The sequence below is a fragment of the Geotrypetes seraphini genome, chromosome 3 (assembly GCF_902459505.1).
Source record: "Geotrypetes seraphini chromosome 3, aGeoSer1.1, whole genome shotgun sequence".
NCBI classification, from domain to species: Eukaryota; Metazoa; Chordata; class Amphibia; order Gymnophiona; family Dermophiidae; genus Geotrypetes; species Geotrypetes seraphini.
Window position 1 is genome coordinate 411,035,621 of NC_047086.1, and position 18,190 is coordinate 411,053,810.

Sequence of the window (18,190 nt, forward strand, 5' to 3'; positions counted from 1 at the left end):
TGTAATAAATTGATCAGGAATATTACCAATAAAATAAACTTCTAAACTAAAAACATTCTAATATTAATTGTTAAATCACTTTTTATATAATGTTATACCAACATATATTATAATAATTATCCATCTTGAAAAATTGTAATTAATACGAAATAAAACACAAGTTCATGTGGAAAGATATATAATTGACCATATCATTCATAAGTGATAAAAATAGGGCAATCGATTCAAAGCAGAAAATGTCATAAACTTTGATTGTACCTCCACTCTTCATGCCTTGAAGCCCATAAATCATATCTATTATCAGATACATTAGTAATAAATACCTTGTCATATATTTATTTCCACATTCATATTAACAACATAATATAATCAATCATGTGATTACATTCATAACAACTTTTCATTTCTTTTGTTTTGAAATCTGTTATCACAGTAACAATTCCTTACACCCACAGATGTCAACGTTCTAGATTCAACGTTTTCTTCCATGAGCCGTTAAACTTTAAAATTAACTATGCTAAATTTCATATCAAGTTAATACTATTGACACCTTAAATAAGTTATATGATTTAACTCATTTCCTGGAAAAAAAAATAACAGAATAAGGGTATTTATAAATTCATAGGTTCTTCCAGTTGTTGTAAAAATTCTTGCAGATCTCCCGGTTCCTTGAAATTAGATGTTTTATTTCTGTAAGTCACCCTCATAATCGCCAGGTATATCAAATCATATTTTGCTCCAATGCTTCTCAGCTGCGGTCTTAAGTCAAGAAAACTCTTCCTCTTAGCTGCAGTGGCCGGCGCAAAGTCTGGCACAACGTGGATACGAGAGTCCTGAAATTTTAAATATTTATTCTCTTTAGCAAGGCGACATAACTCCAATACTTGCTGGTGCCTTAAGAGTTCAAAGATTACTGGACGTAGCCCCTTTTGATTATCAATCCTCTTTGAAGGTATCCTATGGGCTCTTTCAATTTCTAGAGGATACTTCATTTTAATTGGCAGGATTTTAGGGAGGAGGTTCTCTAAGAAGGAAGTCATATTGTTTTTCTCTGCCCCTTCCGGAAGTCCTAATAACCTCAAGTTGCTCCTTCTCTCCCTATTACAGCAATCCTTCAGCATCTGAGTAAGTACCTCAATCTTCTTATGATCAGGCTTCATTTGAATTACCTCTGTTTCAACTGTCACCATTCTATGTTCCAGGTTCACCATTTTGTTTACAGCTATTTCCATTTTTTTGTTAAGAATAGCGATCTCTTCTTTCACCTCCTGGATCTTCTTAGAGTTGTCCGATACAATTTCTCTAATTGCACGCAGCTCAAGAAGGATTTCATTATTGTTCAGGTTGTCTTTCGATGATAGGTTTTTCGAGAGGGTCGCTGGCTCGGGTTTCTCTCTTTTAGCACTTCCTATTGCAATAAAAGCTGTATCAGCCTTAATTTGCTTACCGGACACCATAGGTTAACAAATCCTCCTTTTTTAGTCGGATATAATCAATTTTAAGTAACCTATTAATCTTTAAAAAGATCTATCGGGACGGAGCTCACCGTTTACCTGACCGTGCTCATGTGCTTCCAAGCCACGCCCCCAACATGGTCAACAATTTCAGGAGTTGACACCATTTGAGGCTTCCCAGACCTTGCTGCATTTTTGGTCTCAAAATCTCCACGCTGAAAGTTTGCACACCACTTCTTCACTGTGGAGTATGATGGGCATTTGTCACTCAATGTTTTCATCATACATTCATGGATTTCTTTAGTTTTCCTCTGCAGGAATAAGAACTTCATGATACATCAGAGTTCCACACTTAAAAATTCCACTCTTTTTGTTTACATGATTCAATCAATGATCTGAAACAATGTCAAAACATAGCATTATGATTATGCAAATTGGCATTTTTCAAAATAAAATAACACTCTTTTCAGCTACAATGGCGGGAAGTTGCTTGGGCTAAGAACCTTTCAGCACCCCCTCATATCATGCACAGCGTCCATTATATAATCCACCCCCGATAGGAGCATTTGATGATGTTTGTTGTCCTCCGAGGCTCGGACCCAAGACAGACAGGTGTGGCAAGAACATGCTGCCTTAATCCCTAGGACCAAAGCTTCAAACTGCCTCTTGAGGACAATTTCCACTTTATGGTCCTGAGTATCCTTCACTAGGCAAGAATAATAACTTAATAACTTTATTCTTTTATTCCGCCATAACTAAAAGCTCTAGGCGGTTTACACTAAAAAGAGTTGGACAGTAAAAAATGCAAATATTTATAAAATAGAATTTCAATAATAAAACTCACTAAGTAATAAATTTATCGAACAAAGTGGTCTTAATTAATTTCCGAAAACTACATAGCTTGCTGAATACATTTACCTAACCAAGATTGTTGCCTACCAGCTTGAAATGCTAGGGTGCTATCTAAGGTCTTATATCTACACCCATTAATTTTTTGATAAGCAAATAAGTAGAAGTTTTTAGTTTCTCTTGATGGTCTATGCACCACCAGTGAATTCACCTTTGGCTGAACAAACAGCTGTGGAAATCCGGAGCCATCGGGTATAACTTGGCCAAAGTCTTAGCCACTCGCAGGGATCCTTTTGGGGATACGGTCGGAGCAACTGAGCTGCTCATAATTGAGCACCTCAACAAGGGGGCTGGAGGAACTTCCAGCTTTAATTCTCACAGAAATAACGCTTGGGAGTGCAGAGCTTTGAATAGCCGGCACACCGTGGCCAGCTATTCCAGGGCCACTACCGCTTCTTGACTGCTGCTCTTAAGCAGAGACCCAGACTCTGCCAGAGAAACTGCATCCTGGGACAACAGCGGCATGGAATCAGACTTTCCATCCTCCCAGTGTATGTCAGACTGAACGTCCTGGTGCAGCTCTGTGTCATCGACTAATCAGAGCACATGCTGAGGGGAGATCCCTTGCGCCACCACCTGTTGGGCTGAATGCAGACACCAAGGACCCTCAGCAGCTCAAACAGGCATTCCACATAAGGCTCACCAAATCCAGGATGAAGCCTTGTACTAGGGAACTTGAGGACTCCAGCAGGAAACTTCTGCTGGTCCTCCTGGACTCTGCAGTCACTATACATCTGTGTTTGGCCAATGCATAGTTGGCAGGCTCTAGTCTTGGGTCTGATACTGTTTAATATCTTTGTACGAGACCTGCCTCAGGGACTTCAAGGTAAAATTACACTATTCGCCGATGACGCTAAGCTATCAACGTGGTTGACAGCGCAACCATGCCCGACACTATAAGGCAGGACCTACTTTTACTGGAACAATGGTCTAATACTTGGCAACTGAATTTTAATGCCAAAAACTGTAAGGTTATGCACCTTGGTAGCGGTGACCCCGCTCAAACTCAAGGGTGGGAGATTTCATGGTGACATCAGGAAGTACTTCACTGAAAGGGTGGTTGACCGTTGGAATGGCCTTCTATGTCAGATAGTTGAGGCCAGCAACGTGCTCGACTTCAAGAAACAATGGGATAAACATGTGGGTTTACTTCGGAGAATTGCTTAGAGGGAGTGCTCTTTTAAAGGGAGGGTTCTTTTGGGTGGGCAGACGTGTAGGGCCGACGGCCCTTTTCTGCCATCATACTCTATGTTTCTAGAAAGTGTCACTTCCCCTGGGGAACTCACCTCCTACAGATTCCCAGGCCTGGAGGACTCAAAGGAGGCTGAGCCCAAGGCTCTCACCCCTCCCCCAAATGCTTCATCACAAGCGGGACATGAATGCTTCTCAGCTGACCATTCATTGCAAACCTAGCATGATATAAAAGTAAAAAGGTCTGAGGGGTCCATCCCTGTCAATTTTAAGTAAAATTTAGAGATTTTGAGGCAGATGGAGGCTTTAGAAAAAAGATTGTTTAAAATCCAAGATAGCTATCACCAGTAAAATCACAAAAAAACAGCCATTGGGGACTTTCATGAAGTACAAAAATTGCAGGGAAAGGGGTTTTAGAGATGGGGGACATGAGCTCTGGCTATAGAAACCTTTAAATTTCAGTTTTGGAGACCCCCCCCCAATTGTCCCCTGGAAAACCTTGCGCTGCAAAGGGGAAGAGGACCATGAAACCGGCCCACTATTAATTCTAATCAACTGGGAAGGAGCCAAATATCCTGCGCTAAAGCTCATAAATCAGAAGTGCGAGGAGCTACATGGGGGACAGCCCCTAAGCTCAAAAAATAAAAAAATCAGGCTAGCTAGTTAGGTGTCCTTGAGAGCTGATCCTGCTAGCAGCAGACTTCTGTAGCACGAATCTGCATCTTCTCCTAGGCAGGGATCCCAACAATTGGAAACCTCTGGGCACCGAGCCGCCAACTGAACACTTAGAAAAAAATACCATAAAATAATAAAACTGCAGAGCAGAAACACTTCTGAACAATTTGCTTGCAGAAAAAAAAACTGAGGAGGCAGGAGCAGCTTACTGAGAAGGAGGCGGAGTTGAAAAGATGACTGACAGCATTCTGCAAGCAACTTGCGGGTTCAGCAGCATAACCCTAGCTTTCAGAACCACATTGCACTAGAAGAAAATGTTGAAGCTTCAGAGCTGAGAAGGTAAAAGACAAAAGTGAAGCTAAAGTGATGAATTCGGAAGGTGGGCAATGTGGCCTTGAGGAATTTAGTGGTTTGAAAAAGATAAAGATTAGGACACGCCAGCATTATTAATAATAATAATAATAATAATAATAATAATAATAATATCTTTATTTAAGAAGAGAAAAAGTATACTGGAGCCATGGGAATGGAAGAAAGAGAAAAACAGTAGAAACAAAATTTTGTTTGTGTCAATAGGCACGCTGCACCTGGAGCAGAGGCCCTGAATGAATCAGAGTGGACCTGGGAGTCACTCCAGAGAATTCTGAAAGGAATATGCAGATGGGCTACAAGACTTCCTCAGTACCTGGAAAGTGGCCAGTGGAAGCCCTGAGCACCTGAAACAGAGGCCCTGAGTGGATCTGGTTGTCTCCCCAGAGAATGCTGGGAGGAATATGCAGATGGACTGCAAGACCTCGACACCTCAAAATGATTCATGTATACTGAGTTTAACATTGCAACCCAGCCTGAAGTACAGAGGTATTTCAGTTTGATGCAGAATCACTAGCATTGCTGAAGCCTCAACCATGGGGTTATGGCTTGAAAAAGTTTGGTAGTCTCTAAACTAGACGCTGGGTCCCAATATTTAGTTTTTCCAACCCCCCTATTGAGAGCTCAGTTATTGCAACTGCTCCTAAACATTCTGTTTAAACATGCACATACCCAGCATTGTAATCTTCTGTAAGCTGGCACGAGATAAATGCATCTTATCAGTTACACTGTGTCGTTTATTGGCTGATAAGCTGGTGCCAAGATTTGTGAGGGCCATTTCTTCTTGTATCTCAGCCGTGGTTTGGCCATTCTGCAGAAGAGCACCACCTAGAAAGAAAAGATGAAATAAATGAGTAAATAAATATTTGAGTCGATATGATTTTACATGAAGCTAATTATGTCAAACAAACGATTGATTTCTTTGATTGGGTGACCAAAAAATTAGATGAAAGGCATGAGCTAGATGTGGTCTACTTGGGTTTCAGCAAAGCCTCTGAAACTACTTTAACAACCTTTGCATGTTTCCTTTGCATTTAACACTGAAAAACTTTTAAACGTTGATATTGTGTGGATGAGTTTAGTGTGTGCGATATTACTTTTTAAATTAGGTGAGTGTATGTTGGATGGGTTGGTTGAGAATGGAGAGGACCTACGTGATTTTGTTGATTTTTAATATCTGGGTGAAAGATAGTAGGAAACAATATTTTCTCTATCCCTGTGTTAATAACAGAGAATAGGACATACCAGGAGGGAGGACACAGTGGAGAAAGTCTATGTCTTTCAGATTATTCTTCATTGAGTTTCATTAGGTGCGTCAGCCTTTGCTTTCGTCAGGAAAAAGAGTGAATCTTACCAAACAATGGTTATCACTATGTTCAAAAGTCTGTTGGCCACTGAGTACAAACGAAAATCAGCAGGAAAAAACTTTTAGCCATTGTATCAGAAACTGTGCATTAAAACATGTTATAGATACCATTGTGTTTCTCAAAATTCCTATGTGATTATATTTGTGTTGATTTTGAAGAGGTCTATCATAATCACCAGTTTGTTTTAAGGAAGAAAACCTTTTGGAAAAATTGGGTCCCAGTGTAATCAGCTGTAATGTTTGTTTTGTAAACTTTTTTTTTACTTGGTAATTCCTGATGCTGTTCAGTTTGTTTTGCTATGTGCTCTGCCTAACAGTAGCAAAAACCCAAATATAGTAGCAACATTCCCTGCTATTGATCCAGGGCAAGCAGTGGCTTTGCCCATATCTGTCTCAATAGCAGACTATGAACTTGTCCAAACCTTTTTTTAATTTAAACAAGCAATGTTAACCGCTCTTACCACAACTTCTGACAATGCGTTCCAGAGCTTAACTATTCTCCAAGTAAAAATATTTTCCCTTTTAGTGGCTTTAAAAGTATCTCCCTGTAACTTCATTGAGTGTCCCCTAGTCTTTGTAATTTTTGATTGATCCACTTGTACCTGTTCCTCTCAGCTGTCTCTTTTCCAAGCTGAAGGGCCCTAACCTCTTTAGTATTTCCTCAAACAAGAGGAGTTCCATCCATTTTATCTTGTTCACTTATTCTGCTAAATCTTTTTGAGATAAGGCAACCCGAATTGAATGCATTGGGCTTCAGTGTATTGTCTACAATGACACCCAGATCTTTTTCTTGGGCACTGACCCCCAACTATGATTTGGGTTATTCTTCCTAATGTGCATCAATTGTTTTTTTTTTTTAATTCTTTATTCGTTTTCAATCTTACATCAAGTGCACAAACAATAAAGCAATACAATTAAACACATCACTTGACAATCTTTCTGATTTATCTTACAATACATAAAATTACCACCCTCCCCTCCTATCATTCCTCTATTATTTTCCCAATATGAATATTAAAAAATATACCTCCCCCCTCCCAGACATTAGACGGTGTAAATTTCAATAGAAAATGGTGTTTACTCATTACAATAAGAAGTTAATGGCTCCCAAATTTTATTAAATTTCTTATAGTTCCCTTGTTGTATAGCTATTGTTCTTTTCATTTTATATATGTGACATGAGTTCCACCAGAAATTATAATTGAGTCTACTGTAATTTTTCCAATTATAAATGGAATAGGTTGAATATTTATGTAAGCTTTATGGGCCTAATTCTAAAAGCAGCATCCCGATTGTAGGCGGTGGTGGGCATCCCACTATCGTCTAAAGTTCTCCTGTCTAGCCCCACTGATGTGCTGAATGGCGACTCCTGTCATTATCAATAAATGTTTATTGTTATTTGATGATATTTGGCTCTTTTTCCTCATAGACATACCAAATAGTACTGTATCATAAATGCCACATGCTTTTCCAGTAAACAATTTACTTGATCCCAAATTGAGTTCCAAAAGGCTAAGATAAAGGGACAATAAAACAAAAGATGATCCAAAGTCCCTACTTCAAGATTACACTGCCAGCATCTATTAGACTTTGAACCATTTAACTTTTGTATTCTAACTGGGGTCCAAAACGCTCTATGCAGAAGAAAAAACCAAGTTTATCTCATAGATGCCGACATTGTACATCTCATCCTCCAAGACCAAATTTGTGGCCATTGAGAAGCTGAAATTTGATGCTTAATCTCAATGCTCCAAATATCTCTAAGACCATTTTTGGGTTTCTTTTTAACAGATTCACTTATAATTTATACCAATGAGCGGCCTACCTGAATGGCCTGCTTCAGTTGCAGCCACCTAAAACTTTGTGATAAGACCATATTTAAAATAACATCATTTAAAGTCCAATGCTTCCAGATGATCTTAAATCTGCCAATTTGAATCTTGGGGTTTAGCCATATGGTTTGATTTGTTGATTTACTAATAGGAATATTTGTTAGATTGCTGACAAATCTTAAGGTTTTCCATGTGTCCATTAAAATTCTATTATCTTTATACAGTCTAGGCACCTTTAAAAAAAAAAATAAAAAAAAATTATTTATTCAGTTTTAACTCTTGCAACAAGTGTACAAAATTCAATCAGATAATTCGTACAAATCACTTGACATTCTAACAATTGTTGTCAAATGCATACAAAAAAGACCCCTCCCCCACCCATCCCATTCATCCTATATAATAAAGCGTTAGTGGCGAATGCGCTTTTAAAAAATTGTGATCCCTGCAGCTGTGGTGTGTGATCCGTGGCCGTGTTCCATTTTAGAACCCGGCCAGGGATCACTCTGGCCACTCCCCTCCTCCCGCCCTCACTCACCAACCCGAAGCAAGCTCAAACACACCTCCCGCCCTCGCTCACCGTTGCTGTCGCTGCCACTGATCTTCCTCTTCGGGGCAGCCTGCGATCATGGCCGGCTTTGGCGAGCCTCGCGGGCCGCTTTCCGGCCTTGGTGGCACATTCCCTCTGACGCAAGGGATCGCGTCGGGGGGAAACATAGAAACATAGAAATTGACGGCAGAAAAGGGCCACAGCCCATCGAGTCTGCCCATACCAATGACCCACTCCCTGATTCTTACTCCCCTATAGATCCCACATGAATATCCCATTTTCTCTTAAAATCTGACATACTGTTGGCCTCAATCACCTGCTGAGGCAGCTCGTTCCAATGATCGACCACCCTTTCGGTGAAGAAGTACTTCCTAGCATCACCTTGAAATTTCCCTCCCCTGATTTTCAGCGAGTGTCCTCTGGTTACCGTGGGCCCTGTAAGACTGAAGATATCATCTTTCACCTCTATACGCCCCGTGATATATTTAAAGGTCTCAATCATGTCCCCCCTCTCTCTTCGCTCCTCCAGTGAGAACATCCGCAGTTTTTTTAGCCTTTCTTCATACGTGAGATCCCTAAGCCCCAAGACCATCCTGGTAGCCATTCGCTGAACCGACTCAACTCTCAACACATCTTTCCGGTAGTGTGGTCTCCAGAATTGAACACAATACTCGAGATGAGGTCTCACCATGGATCTGTACAGTGGCATTATAACTTCAGGTTTTCTGCTGACAAAACCCCTACGGGTGCAGCCCATCATTTGTCTTGCCTTGGACGAAGCCTTCTCCACATGATTGGCAGCCTTCATATCATTGCTAATGATCACTCCTAAATCACGTTCCACCGTGGTCCTGGACAAGGTTTCACCATTTAGTGTGTAAGTTCTGTGTGGATTTTTTTTGCCTAGGTGCATTACTTTAAATTTTTTAGCATTGAAGCCTAACTGCCAAGTTGATGACCACTGTTCTAGCTGCCGTAGGTCCTGCGTCACAAAGTCAGGCACACTTTTGTCTACTATGCTGCATAGTTTGGCGGCGTCGGCAAACAGTGATACCTTTCCTCTAAGCCCTTGGGTCAAATCTCCTATGAATAAATTGAATAGAATCGGCCCTAAGACGGAGCCCTGAGGTACTCCACTCATCACTGCTGATGTTTTGGAGGGGGTACCGTTCACCATCACCCTCTGAAGCCTACCATCTAGCCAATCCCTTACCCATTTAGTGAATGTATCCCCTAATCCCATTGATTTTAGTTTGTTCAACAGCCTGCAGTGTGGGACGCTATCAAAAGCTTTGCTGAAGTCCAAATAGATCACGTCCAGGGACTCCCCGTCACCCAGTCAAAGAAGTCAATCAGATTAGTTTGGCAGGACCTTCCCCTGGTAAATCCGTGTTGGTGTGGATCACGTAAATTTTCTTCGTCTAGAATTTTGTCAAGATTCTGTTTGATCAGTGTTTCCATGAGTTTGCACACCATGGATGTAAGACTCACCGGTCTGTAATTTTCTGTCTCTGCTCTGCAGCCCCTTTTGTGGAGTGGAATTACGTTAGCTGTTTTCCAGTCTAGGGGTACTTTTCCCGTGCGCATGGAAAGATTGAAGAGCACGGATAGTGGTTCAGACAGAACTTCACTCAGCTCTCTGAGTACCCTGGGGTGTAGATTGTCTGGTCCCATGGCTTTGTCTACTTTGAGTCTTGAAAGTTCGTGGTAGACGCTACTGGGTGTAAACTCGTAATCATGAAACAGGTCATTTTGGCTGTCTCTTATCTGTAGTTGTGGACCAGCTCCCGGTGCTTCACAGGTGAATACTGAGCAGAAGTATTCGTTTAGCAGTTCTGCCTTGGTAGTATCAGAATCTGCGTAGTTTCCATCTGATTGCCTAAGGCGTTCTATCCCATTTTTGTTTCTCTTCCTGTCGCTAATGTACCTGAAAAAGGATTCCGGGTTGGGGAGCGGCCTGCGAGGTTCGCTGGGGCCGGCCACCATGATCGCGGCCTGCTTTGAAGAGGAGCAGGCCAGAAGACGCCGGGATGGAGGGAGGGTAAGCAGGGGGATCAATACAGGGAGCCAGAGGGAGAGGGAAAGGGGGCTGTTTTGGGGGGAGGGGTGTGCTGAGGGGAGACAGAAGGGGCCAGGGAGAGATAGGGAAAGGGGGCTGCTTTGGGGGGGTAGGTGTGCTGGGGACAGACAGTTTTGCTCTGGGGGGAAGACAGAAGGGGTCACTAGGTATACTATGAAGATGAAAGTGAAGTTGTTCAACCCTTGACAAAACCAAAACTTCACCTCACTCAATGTGAACAGGAAATCTTAATATTTGTATGGCTAAATCTCTAAACTGAGCAGGCCAGAAGATGCCAGGATGGAGGGAGGGTAAAAGCAGGGGGATCAATACAGGGAGCCAGAGGGAGAGGGAAAGGGGGCTGTTTTGGGGGAGGGGTGTGCTGAAGGGAGACAGAAGGGGATAGGGAGAGGGAAAGGGGGCTGATTTGGGGTGAGGGATGTGCTTGGGGCAAACAGCTTTGCTCGGGGGGGAAGACAGAAGGGGCCATGGAGAGACAGGGAGAGGGAAAGGGGGCTGCTTTGGTGGAGGTGTATGCTGGGGGAGACAGAAAGGGCCATGGAGAGATAGGGAGAGGGAAAGGAGGCTGTTTTGGGTGGGAGGTGTGTTGGGAACAGACAGCTTCGCTCTGGGGGGAAGACAGAAGGGGCCATGGAGAGACAGGGAAAGGGGGCTGCTTTGGGGGGAGGGGTGTGCTTAGGGCAAATAGCTTTGATCTGGGGGCGAAGACAGAAGAGGGCCATGGAGAGACAGTTAGGGAAAGGGAAAGGGGGCTGCTTTGGGGGAGGTGTATGCTGGGGGTAGACAGCTTTGTTCGGAGGTGGGGGGAGACAGAATGACACAGACAGCGGCCAAGGAGAGAGAGATAAAGAAATAAAGACAGACAGACACATCTATTCTAGCACCAGTTAATGTAACGGGCTTAAAGACTAGTCAAGAATAAACCCATTAAATCATATAACATACCTCCCCATCCCCACATTAAATATAGTCCTATGTAATAAAAAGGTTTCCAAGGTGTCTAATCATTAGAATATGCAATCAATGGCCCCCAAATCTTTTTGAAACTATTATAATTTCCTTGCTGTATAGCAAGCACTCTCTCCATTTTATAAATATGACAAACTGAATGCCACCAAAAGGTATAATTAAGTTTAATATAGTCCTTCCAATTTCCAGTAATATGTTGAATGGCAACCCCTGTCAGTATTAACAAAAGTTTATTGTTATTTGCTGAAATTTGACTCTTGAATCTCATAGACGTTCCAAATAAAATACTATCATAAGATAGGACAACATGATTTTCTAACATTGAATTAATTTGGGACCAAATTAACTTCCAAAAGGCATTGATAAAGGGACAGAAAAAAAGTAAATGATCTAGAGTCCCAGCATCTAAATTACAATGCCAGCATCTATTAGATCTAGAGCTATCCAACTTTTGTAAACAAACTGGGGTCCAAAAAGCTCTATGAGAACCAAGTTTGTCTCATAGATGCTGACCTTGTACTTTTTAATCTCCAAGACCAAAGTCGTGGCCATTGAGAAGCAGAAACTTGGTGCTTGATCTCAATGCTCCAAATATCCCTAAGACCAGTTTTTTGTTTTTTATTCAAATATCCATACAACAATTTATACCAGTGCGCGGCTTGGTGACCCAAAAAATCCACCTGAAAGCATAGGAATTCCAAACTATACTGAGTATTAAGATCTTTCCATTCAGGGATCCTCCACTGAGACCACCCTGGAGATTCTGTTAGCAGAGCTGTTGCATGTGGAACAATTGACCAAGGATTTACAAGAATACCTGAAATTTAAAGACCAAGAAGGGGTGGCGCCTAGGACTCTTTGGGAGGGATGCAAAGTGGTGATGCGGGGTAAGATATTAGCCCTACAGGTCAATATTCACAAAACAAGGTTGGCGAAGGAAGGTAATTTGCGGCAGGAATTGATTTATTTGAAAAATAAGATGAAGCAGCGAGAAGCTCAGGCCTCCTATCATGCTCGCATAAGTGAGCTTTATTAAGCCATAAAAGAATTAGAGCTGGCATTCCTGGGGGATGCCTTACAAAAGGTTTGTCAGGAGAAATTTGAATTTAGTAACAAAGCTACTCGGTTACTTACTAATAAGTTGAAGAAACAAGCCACGCATAATAATATTTCTCAGGTCTTTGATTCAGAGAGACACCTTTGCAATTCCATCCTACAGATTAATGGAGTCTTTTTGGATTACTATAAAACCTTATATGGTTCTCAGGACACTCGAATGGAGGCAGAGATAGATGCATATTTGCACTCAGTCCCGTTGGGAAGGCTTTTGGTAGCTGAGGTGTCATTACTCTCGAGTCCAATAGAGGTGGAGGAAACCGTGTAGGCTATTCAGTCTTTGCCCACCGGCAAGTCCCCTGGCCTTGATGGCTTTACGAATGGTTTCTACAAATGCTTCTCTCAGGCATTAGCACCCCTTTTCACTAGGGTTTTCAACATTCTTGATGATGGTCAACCGCTGCCATGCTCAAGATTGGCAGCAGTAATTTTATTACATAAACTGGGCAAAAGCTCTGTACACCTATTCAGGGATGACAAAGAAATAGCCAGGTGCAGTTCAGACTAATCAACAAAGCAACAGAGTGAGAACTTAAGCCACTCAAACAGACATAAGAACATTCAACCAGATGACATCATCCACCTGGAAACAGAGGGAAAAGCTGGAATTGAAATACTGCTCTGTGACTGGATGCGATGCCAGCCTCAGGGAGGAGACATAGCTCCCGAGTTCCAGCCTTGGGATTGGACAATTGCTCCTGGATTCTGGTGTCTCATGGAACCAGCTTTCAATCCACCCACATTTATAAAATCAGGAAGATTCACCCATGCTCTCACTCTTTCCCTCGGACCAGCGCTGGAACCATGCTCTCTCTTTTTTTCTCCTGGGGATCATCATGCTGCAAAATCTCTTCTATAGACCATGTGCCTGCTCTACCATGAAATTTCCTCTTCAACTAAAGAACTTTTCTTTTTTTTTTTAATTATTTATTTATCTAATTTTTACATATTATAAATCAAGTATCCACTTGTACAGAAAGTTGAAGAAAAGCAGGAAAATAATACTCAAAAGTAAAGTACATGGTAATCAAGTAAAATAAAATAAAATTTTTAGCTTAAATTCAGCTCAAGTCCTCAAAATTAGATCCAAGAAGGATAAGGCGGACTTAGTAACAAATACTAACAACTATCAATTCAAATATTAGGAAAACAAGATCCCTTGGCTGAGGAAGGATATCATTATTCAAATGCACTTCACTTTGATTTTGATTTTCCTTCATCCAGCTGAGTTCCTACCAAAAAGGCTGTCAACTGGAATGGTTCAAAGAATACATATTTCTTCATATGGTATTGTATTACACATTTACAAGGGTGTCGAAGAAAAAAAGTCCCACCAAGAGATATAACTCCTGGTTTCAACAAAAGAAACTCTCGTCTTCTTCTCTGGGTTTCCCGTGCCAAGTCTGGAAACATTAATATTTTTTGTCCAAGAAATTCTTTCATTTTGTTTCTAAAGAACAATCTAAGCAACCAATTTTTATCTGGGGCAAGAGCCACAGTAAGAAGCAATGTTGCCGGAGATGCAAGCTCTCTATCCGAAAGTTCCAAAATTGCTGAAACATTAATTGGTTGATTATTCTCCTGTTGTTTAGATGGTGATTTAATAGGTTTCGTTGGTAGGTAATATACTTGAGTAAGTGGTGGTAATGTATCCTCTGGAATACCCAAAATCTCCAACATATAACGTTTCAACATATCCCTAGGCGTCACCGAGGGTATCTTAGGAAAGTTAATCAGTCGGAGATTATTATTACGCGAAAAATTCTCCAAAGTTTCCAATTTTCTACGCATATTTGTATTATCTTTTATTATTACTTCATTAAGCTGTTTTGATGCTTTTAATTCCTGTTGTATATTCTCAATAGAATTCTTAGATTCACCAATTTCAACTTTTATATTTTTTATCTCAGTTTCTTGAAGAGTAATTTTATTTTCCAGCTGCAAAAGCTGGGGCTTGACAGACTTGGCTAGGTCAGCCACCAAATCCCAAATTGAATCCAGTGTTACTTCTCTGGGTTTTTCAATAACATATGAAGAATTAAAAGTTTGAATAGTCTCACCAGTTTTCAGCTGTTCCTGGTAATCCTTCTGCTGGCCTGAAGTAGTCCCTGATGTTTCCAATTCCTCATTATTCTTTGGACTCACCTGAAAACTCAGGGAGTCCATTCCCACGCTCCCCTCACTGTTCTCCCTGGCCTCCGAGGGTAGATGCCTGCCTTCTACCGGCAGCTCCTCCTCTCGTGGGGAGCTGGTAACCTGATGAGGTGGGGGAGGTGCCCTAGCATCGGGGCTCAGCGTAGTCTCCAGCCCCAAGGAGATCGCCTCATTCCCGCCCCTCTGAGGCGTCTCCAGCGGGGGCACCGATGCTGCCGGGACATCCTGCATCCGACGCAGGAGTTCTTCTATGTTGCCGAACGAGGGGACTGCTGAGCGCCGCGAGGCTCCAGCGACGCTGCGGCCTCTCCTCTTCGGCATTCTAAGTAAGTAACTCTTTCCTTTCTGAAAAGTTTTCAGAAAATCTCCGGCGTGCTGCTCAGCGACCGGGACCGTCGGCCATCTTGGATCGTAATTGTGGTAGCTCCCCCAGAACTTTTCAACCACCAAGGCCTACTGCATATCATTGTGAGTAACTTTTAAACCATGTAAATTTATCATTCTGCTTTAGCAATATCTTGTCTTGTGGCACATTCTTCCTTGTTAAAAGATATTATCTGTAACCTGCTCTACCTGCCTGATTTTATAAATCCTGTTCTGTAAGAAATAAAATTCTAGTTTGATTGTAAATGCTTTGAATCTCAGTCCTTTGATGTATATATGGTGTGTGTGTGTGTGTATGTGTGTATATATATATATATCTTCATCTTATCGTATATATATATATATATATATATACATATATATACATATATATGTATATACGTATATACGTATATACGTATATACGTATATATACGTATATATGTATATACGTATATATGTATATACGTATATATGTGTGTGTATATATATATATATATATATATATATACACACACATACACACACACACCGTATATATATATATATATATATATACATATATATATATATATATATATATACACACACCGTATATAATAATAATAATAACTTTATTCTTCTATACCGCCACAATCTTGCGACTTCTAGGCGGTTTACAATCAAGAGTGCTGGACATTCAGCGAAATACAATAAGTAGATATTCAGAGGAAATACAGAGATCAGAGACCTCAGGAGGCAATAGTATAGAAATACAATATGCTGAGCGAAAATGTAATATGTACATTTTAGTAGGTAATGTCCGACAGGACCTGGTGGGGATAAATAGCAACGTAAAGTTACGATAAGATGAAGATAACAGATTATATTTATAACAGTGCTGTAAGTTCAAGTGGAATAGGGAGGGGGGAGGGAGAGGGAGAGCGGGTCAATTGTTTAGGTATTTCTGGAACAGGTATGTTTTTAGGCGTTTCCTGAATTCCCCGTATGTAGTGGGCGAAAGCAGTTGGTCTAGGTCTTTGCCCCTTAGGACTGCTTGGTGAGAGAGAAGGTATTCGTGGTGTTTTTTCATTTTGCAGCCTCTAACTGGAGGGGAAATGAGTTTTGGGTGTGTGTTTCTCTTGAGTTTGTTATTAGAAAATGCGAAAAAGGTCCGTTATGTACTTGGGGGTCAGGCCATATAGTACTTTGAAGCAGAGGCAGGCAAATTTAAATCTTACTCGGGCTTCCGTTGGTAGCCAGTGCAGCTGCCGATAGTAGGGTGTCATGTGGTCGAATTTCTTCAGCTCGAAGATAAATCTGACCGCAGCATTTTGCATTATTTGGAGACGTCTCATATTCTTTTGTGGGATTGCTAGATAGGCGATGTTGCAGTAGTCAAGCTGACTCAGTATGAGGGATTGCACTAGGATTCTGAATGTTGACGTATCGAAGTATGATTTAATGGTTCTGAGTTTCCAGAGAGTAAGGAAACCTTTTCTGAATAGGGAATCCACTTGTTCCTTCATTGTTAGGCATTGGTCTAGAACGGGGGTCGGCAACCTGCGGCTCCAGAGCCGCATGCGGCTCTTTTCCACCTTTGCTGCGGCTCCGGTAGTGTGTCAAGCAGGCATGCAGTTACAAGTCCGGCGTCGCGGCGGGAAATAGCCATGCTGAGCAGTGAGCTCAGCACATACACAGATGAAAGCCTTGCTTGCTGATTGGTCCGGCGGCCCCGCCCCGCCGTGCCGCCGGACCAATCAGCAAGCAAGGCTTTCATCTGTGTAGTGCTGAGCTCACTGCTCAGCATGGCTATTTCCCGCCGCGACGGACTTGTAAGTTGCATGCCTGAAAAAGAAATCATCCTGGCCGGGGTCGGTGTCATGCTCCGGAGATCTACAGCCTTCCTATCTCCCTCTCCCTTCTACCTGCTTCCGGCCACATCCCCTGCTCCGCGGCTCTCTTCGGCAACTCAGCAGCAGCTTCTGACGTCGGGGCCTACCCTCTGCGAGTCCCGCTTGTTTCAACTTCCTTTTTCCACAAAGGCGGGACTCGTAGAGGGAAGGCCTCGATGTCGGCAGCTTGTCTTGATCACTGCTGCTGACGAGTTGCTGAAGAGAGCCGCGGAGCAGGGGGGTGTTGCCAGGTGCAGGTAGAAGGGAGAGGGCCAGATGCAGGACTCGTGGGTGAGGGAGGAGAAGAGAGAGAGAAAGAGAGAGGGGAGGGAAACAAAAGGAAATCTTTCATACTGGGCTGGGCCGGAGTGGAGGGAGGGTGGAAAGATTCTAGCTACAGGGTGCAGTAACAAAGGAAAAGGGGGGAAAGCTGAAAATGGAGATAGTGACACAAAGAAGAGAAAGAGTAAGCAGGACCTACTGAATAAGGATAGAGATACAGAGGGGACATGAAGAGGAGGTGAAATAGAGACATAGAAGTAATGCTGAAAAAGTGTGTGGGGGGAGATAAAGACATTGAAAGGGCAAATGGTGAACATGGCGTAAAGATAAGGACAGAGACAAATGAAGATTCTGAAAAAGTGGTGAGATAGGGATATAGGTGAGATGGACACAAAGAAGGGTGATGCTGGAAAATAGGTGGAATGGTAATTCTGACAGACACAGAAGGGAAATGCTGGATCAAGGAGAGATGGGGCTCAGGCTGGATGGAATGAGGAGAAATGCCTTGTTGGCCCGGAACTTCCTCTCCTACGTCAGAATTGACGTCAGGGAGCGGAATGCTGGTCAGCGCAACACTTCTGCAGGGAAAGCTTGGGACGGTGGTGGCTTGGGGGCTGTTCCCCGATTGCGGTGGCAGCAAACCGAGTGGCTTGGGGGAGGGCACGGAGACAGAAAGAAGGGGAACAGGGAGACAGAAAGAAAAAGTTAGGGGAGAGAATGAGGTCTGGAGGAGAGGAAACATACAGGAGGCTGAAAGAAAGGAAGAAAGATTGGATGCACAGTCAGAAGAAGAAAGTGCAACCAGAGACTCATGAAATCACCAAATAGCAAAGGTAGGAAAAATGATTTTATTTTCAATTTAGTGATCCTGTATATAGCATTAAGATAAGAAACAATATATGCAGTGTTAGATTTGTTTTATAATGGTTTTGCGGCTCCAAGTTTTTTTTTTCTTTTCGAAAACGGGTCCAAGTGGCTCTTTATGTCTTAAAGGTTGCAGACCCCTGGT

The 18,190-nt window shown here is 42.2% G+C and overlaps 1 protein-coding gene across 1 annotated transcript in view; it reads right to left on the reverse strand.

Moving 5' to 3' along the window:
- The window catches only part of PTK7 (protein tyrosine kinase 7 (inactive)), a 373,613-nt gene that overhangs the window by 99,255 nt on the left and 256,168 nt on the right, over positions 1–18,190 (reverse strand). Inside the window, 1 exon segment of the mRNA XM_033937683.1 lies at positions 5,271–5,426. Coding sequence (XP_033793574.1) covers positions 5,271–5,426 — 156 coding nt within the window.